This window comes from Fulmarus glacialis, unplaced genomic scaffold (assembly GCF_000690835.1).
Source record: "Fulmarus glacialis isolate BGI_N327 unplaced genomic scaffold, ASM69083v1 scaffold25485, whole genome shotgun sequence".
In the NCBI taxonomy this organism is placed as follows: Eukaryota; Metazoa; Chordata; class Aves; order Procellariiformes; family Procellariidae; genus Fulmarus; species Fulmarus glacialis.
The window spans coordinates 356-6,560 of NW_009212681.1; the positions used below are offsets into that span (position 1 = coordinate 356).

General features: G+C 53.5%; 1 protein-coding gene across 1 annotated transcript; it reads left to right on the forward strand.

The window, feature by feature from the left end:
* Nucleotides 1–2,205: 2,205 nt before the first annotated feature.
* LOC104076929 (chromosome unknown open reading frame, human C1orf116) lies at nucleotides 2,206–5,622 on the forward strand (the record flags this gene model as incomplete). Its single annotated transcript, XM_009577960.1, has 3 exons — nucleotides 2,206–2,341; nucleotides 3,703–3,880; nucleotides 4,400–5,622. Coding segments are annotated over 3 exons (1,537 nt in total), but the record flags the coding sequence as incomplete, so codon positions are not given.
* Nucleotides 5,623–6,205: the final 583 nt, after the last annotated feature.

A 6,205-nucleotide genomic window follows, 5' to 3' on the forward strand; every position in this document is an offset into this window, starting at 1 on the left:
GGCGAGGGGCTGAGCGCCGCTGCCCGGGTGGGACGCGGGGCTGCGGGTACCTGCAGGGTTACGGACGGAGGTGGAGGTGTCACGGGAGGTGGCACCAGCGAAGATGGACGAGGTGGTTTGAAGGTGGTGGCAGGAGGAAAGCTGGGGAGACCAGCAGCTGCCGGCGGAGAGGCTGGAAAAACTTGTGCTTGGGACAGAGAACAGCTCGGGCAACTGCTACGTGCGCTTGATTTACTTGTTTAAATAGGAGGAACTATAGATCTGCTGCCATCGTCTCTTTTCACCCTGCGGTGGGATCCGTCCCGTTGTGCCGCTGCAGAGCAGGAGCAGCTGGGACGGCACCTCAAACGGTGTTTTGCTTCCTTTTGCGTTTAGAGCCGGCCAGGACGAAGCCCTTTGCTGGCACCTGTGAGGCAGAGGCGGTCCGGCTGCTCCGCCTTAGACAGCAGAAATACTGAGGTTCTTTAACGTTGCTGCAGAGTCGTGATAGAGTGCTTGCAGTAGTGCGGGGCTTAAAAGAAAGTAGCCTCTTCATATAAAGCAATTAGCATTAATTGCTACCCAGCACCTCTCTGATGTTTGAGGGTTCAGTGAGCTTTGTAAAGGACAGTTACGGCAGCTGTCACAAGAGCTGGGCGAACTGGCCTTTTATTTTAGATAAAAAATAGCTGCTTCTAAAAGCATTTTTAGTGGGGGAAGATATATACCATAAAGAAAACAGCTTTTCAAGTACCATGTCTTTTAATTTAAATGCTCAGTCATATTTTTAGTTTGTGGCTGAACTGCCATGTTATTCAGCAAAAGGAAAGAACTGTAAAACCCTTCTGAATCATAAAGACTGGGGTTTTTCAACACAGATTTCTTCCCCTTTCCCGAGACGGATGAATGCGTTAGAGCCATAATCATATCAGAGAACTAGTGGGCAGGAAAATGAACTTCTTGTTTCTGCGTAGATCCTCTCCAGCCCCGGACGAGCTCTGGGCTGAACTTTGCCTCCCTGTGAGCAATCAAGGGTATTGCTGTTCCAAAATCACCGCTTACTGAAATGTAATTTAAGCAGTAAATAATGCAAAGCTGAGACTGAAATATTAAAATCCTCCTGCGTGGAAGGATTGGATCTGTCAGGGCATGGGTGTTGAAATCTGATTTTTGTGGCATATTCCAATTACAAAGGAATTCTTTCAGGATCTAACACTCTGAACAAGCAGCCAGTTCTGCTCACTTATCGCTAGATCTAATTCCCTGATCCTGCTACAAGAAAAAAAGCAGCAGTGTGTTCCTGCGTGCCACGGCCAGGTTACAGCACAAAGAGCTCCTCTGTCTTCTGACGAGCAAATCCTCTTGCGTGGGTCGGTGCGTGTTGGAGGGGGTGTTTGTTTTGCCGCTCTCATTAGCCTCCGCAGCCCAGTTCTCCTCTCCCGAAGAATGGGCGGTGCGCGCGAAGAAAACACGTAATTGGTGGTGTCGGTAAATTTTGGAAGCTTAATGCTTTACATCCATAAGTGATTATGCCTTTTGTAGGCCCCCAGCCTCTCCCCGCAGGCAGCAGAGCTCTCCTGGCCACGCACCCTGCGAGCATAACTGGCCCCTCCGCCGCCCGGCACCCTGCCCCGGGAAGGTCTCGCTGTTGGGAACAACAGGAGGTTGTCTGTCAGGCGGCCGCTACCGCGTTCAGGTCCCACCGGTGTCGGGGTACGGGCTGCATCCCGAAGAGCAGCAGGGGTGCATTGCTGTGAGCCGAGGGGGACATTGGGGTGCTGCTTGCAACACCCCAGGGGTGGCTGGAGACGCGGCACATGGCTGCAGCCTGGGCAGAGCCCCCAGCGCGGCCCTGCTCCGTGCGAGCTGCGCCAGGCGCGTGCCCAAACACACCCAGGCGTGCCCCGAAGGTACGCGGGCACCTCCCCACGGCCACGACACCTCCGTGGCCCCCGAGGAAGGGTGGCAGAGGAAGCTCTTTGCCAGGAGGAAGCTCACGGCAGAGCAAGGCTGTGACTAAGCGGCAGCATTTCGGGTCAGCTTACTCTATTTCCAATTCTTTTGGGGAAATCTTCAGTTCCAAGGATGCTTTAAAAAAGCCCTTCTCCTGGAGAGAGCATCCTAAGAACGAGCACGTTTGCAGCTCCACAGCCCGCCTGCCCCAGTGTGCTTGCATTACCCCGGCGGGGTCTCGCAGCTTAACGCCTCTCCTTTCTTCTGCTTCAGCCGGGATATCGCCCCCGCGCCGGACGCCGCGGCAGCCTGTGGTATGCCTAGGAAGGAGCTGGGGCTGGGGATGGCTGGCTGCAACTCTGGCAGCTGCGACAGCATGGTCAGCACGGCCTCCAACCACTCGCAGCGTGTAAGTAACCCCCTTGCGCCCAGCCCGGGCATGGCAGGGGCTCAACTCGCCCCTCTCGACCGCTGAGGAAGGATTTTGGCTGGACCTCTGCTCGAAACCGCTCTCCATCGGTGCTTTGGAAGCACCTGGGGGCCCTAATACAGAACCGTGCTAAGGGCAGCACAAGGACCAAATTAATTCCTGCCCCAAAGCACTCCCAGACTTTCCGTCCTGCCACGTGTGTGGCAGCGATCAGGAGCCTAAGCTCCTGCAAGGTCTCCTGGGGAAATGATACCAAGCTCCTGCATTGCCCAAAGATGCAGAGGCAGATAGTGCAGGCACTGGGCAGGAGGAGCCTGGCAAGTTCCCAGTGAGGGGTTGGACCAGTTGGATAACTGGGTCAGACTGGCTCCAACAAGGGTGACTTCAGCTGGAAAAGACAGCGAGCCGTACTCCTCCCGGCTGACAAGATTAATTTCCTAGTTAAGGCAGGGATGAGTTTGGACCATGGGTGTAGATGTGTAATTTTTCACTATCTGACCATTAAAGCTTGTTTGTCTCCAAACACTGATTCCATGATTGATGGACTAATTACATCCTGTCTGACTTGGAGCATAATTGATATGTGTAAGTGCAGTGCTCAGTCCTGAACAGGTTTTCCATTTGATGTACTGCAAACCAGAACCAAACCCTCTGAAATTTATTAGGGATGGAAAAACTGGTTGCAATATTGCATGGTAAAAGATTTGGATAGGTGTCTCCCTGCCAAACAGCTCCACCTGGGACAATTTCTCCTCTGTGCTTGTTGATCTGATGCATATTCCATCCTTTCCGGCACTTCAGTTTTTTCATGACATATTGCATGTGTCACCTTGTAACTTGGCACTTCCACAGCAATCATATCTCATAATACTTGAAATACAACAAAAATTAAACAAGATCTTGCTGGGGTACGAATGGGAGAACAAGGAGAGGGACCACCACCCACAGATAAGCCTTTAGTATTTATAATATTTAGACAAGCTTCTAAGATTCAGCATTGCTGATCAGTACAGATGCCTGTACCTATAGACCACCCATGTTACCCATCTGCTCATATTTCAAAGTAAGCTAAAGAACTAAAAGGCAGAGGCCAAGTTTCCAGGTTAAGAATAACCCATCTTCTGATGCTCATAGAAGGGTAATATAAAAATGGCTTTAAGTATATATATTTTTATAATAGGAAGTTGTTTAGTTTTCTGTAGCTGTGAGTACCAATTTTTGAATAGTCACTGGCCAAGTCTCCTGGCCGGGAGCTGTCACAGGTCTCCTCTTAACTGCCAGGGCTGGGAATAATAATACACCCGTGTCTCCTACCTGTACTGCTTTTTTTCTTTTTTCAGAGTGATAACAGTTATGACTACTTATCTGTGGAAGAGAAAGAGTGCTTGATGTTCTTAGAAGAAACTATTGGCTCACTGGATGCAGAAGCAGACAGCGGGGTCTCTACCGATGAGACCGACTACGGGGAACCCTCCAAGCTGCCCGGGACGTGGCTTAAGAGAGACTCCCTTCCCTGGGGTAAGCTGGAAATCCGTGTTCCAGCCTTGTTTGCAAAGGGGCTTTCTCACTGGGGTGCGTTCCCTTGGCAGGCAGGGAAGGAGCACTGCCCCAGTTTTATGCATGTGGTAAGCTAAAGCCAGCTTGTTTTCGTCACTCTGTGGTGAGAGGTGGCTGCAGGCAGCGAGGTAGGTAGGGCACCAACTGCATTTTCCCAGTTCTCATGTGCAGGAGCTGCCAGCAGCTGCCTAGCAAGGTCAGCAGAACCGCAGGGCAGAGCATCTTTGCTCGTGCTCGGAACAGGCTTACACAGATTAACAAGGCTCCTCATTCACCTTGTGCTTTGTCAAATCCAAAGTATCTGACTTTCTTAGCAGTAACAGCGTATTAGCTGGGGTCAGGGTAAACTCTCTGGGTGCCGGTAGTCTGCCATGGCTGCACTGGTTTCGCAGGCGTGAAGAAGCGAGTCTTGTAAACAGGAAGGTGTCCTGTGTCCGTCCGCAGAACGGTGCGTGACTTCCCATCTCTCTCTTTGCCTAGAATTGGAAAATGGGGCTCCCCCTCCAAGTGTAGGTCCGCAGCGTGCAGCTGAACAGAAGAGTGGTAAGAGCACCTCCGCCCTCTCAAGCTCGGCTCCAGCAGCAGTTCCCAGCCCGGGCTATTACAGTCTTCCAAGGAGCATTACCGTAGCAAACGCACAAAGAGCAAACGGAGCTTCTGACAGCAAAGCGACTGTCCGCACGGTGGAGGACCCAGTGCCAGTAGGTAAATCTTCACAGGAGATGGCCAAGGAGGACAGGCTTGACCAAGCCAACGCGAGAAGCCAGATAAAGCCCCTGGGGTCTTTGATTATCCAACCTCCACATCCCTTCCAGGATGACCACGAGTGGTCACGTAGCAATCGCTCAGATGCCAAGAGGGCAACAGCCAAGGAGACCAAGACTTGGACTTTATGGGGCCAGCCAGAGAAATCCACGCTGGAAGAGGCCCCTCAGGACCCAGATGCCAAGCGTGGGCCTCCAACTGCCCCCAAACCACGAAAATTGCCACCAAATATTATCCTGAAAACCAGCAAAAACAGCCCAGTGCCGCTCACCATGGAGCCCGGTCAGAAGGTAAAAGCACCACCTCCGTCCTTGGCCGGCTCTCAGCCCAGCTCTGCCAGTGACGCCGCTGCCGAAAAGGTGAATTCAGGGCACCTCGACCCCAAGGAGAGGGAGAAAGCCCGGCGGGAGGCGTTGGAGAAGCTTGGACTGTCACAGGACAGGAGGGAGCCCAGCACCCACCTTCAACCTACCATGCATCCCCAACCAAGGGAGATGGCATTCCCGGTCCCTGGGGAGCCCGAGGCACGCTGCGGGGCGGCGGAGAGGTCAGTGCCGGGTATCCGGCAGATGAACTTCAAATCCAACACCCTGGAGCGCTCCGGCGTGGGGCTGAGCAGCTACATGACCAGTGCCAAGGAGCAGAGCGTCAAGACCAGCAGCTCCCTGGGCAAGATGTCCTTCATCGAGCGGCTCGCCCCGAGCTTCCTCAGGAGCAGCCGCCCCCGGCCGGCATCCCTCGGGGCAGGGAAGGACTTTGCTGGTCTGCAGGAGCCCGGGCAGGTGGAGCAGGAGAAGAGCAGCAAGCGGCGATCCCACCCGCTGCAGAGCTTCCCCAGGCCGCCCCGCTCCTGCGTCAGCGTGAAGATTTCCCCCAAGGGCGCAACCGATGAGAACCGGCGAGAGGCACTGAAGAAGCTCGGTCTGCTGAAGGAATAGCTCCGCGGGCAGCGGGGCTGCTGGAAAAGGGGCTTTCATCCTGGATCCAGGTGCCTTCACTGCCTGTCCTCGGACACAACCATAAGCATCTTCTGCTGTGATCTCCTGCCCCAGCATCTTGGGAGGGGTACCACGAGAGGTATTCGGAGCTTCACACCAAATAAAGTAACGCCACGTGTACATGATATTTTGTATATAGCAAGTGTATATGAGCTATTTATATAAAGCATCACTCAGCATGCGGATGGGGCATATTCTCCTATTTAATGCATTTGTGGATTCATTGCAGCGGGGAAGCCATGGAATTGGGGGCTTGGCTTATTTTATTTTTGCCCATGGATAAAGCCGCTCTGGGAAGAACTGCAGGACTCTGCTGCTCCTTTAGGATTTTATGGGGTTTTGTTAACTTTATCCAAAGCCTGCGAGGCCTGAGCACTCAACGGCCCCATGCAAGTGCCTCCCAAAAGCCACAACTGCCACGTACAAAACTGCCAGGCTGATGGGAAGCGGAGGGGGGACAGCGACGCTCCCCTCTGCTCCTCGCAGGGCGCCTGCAGGCGGGGGCGGCTGGCTGCACAGGCGT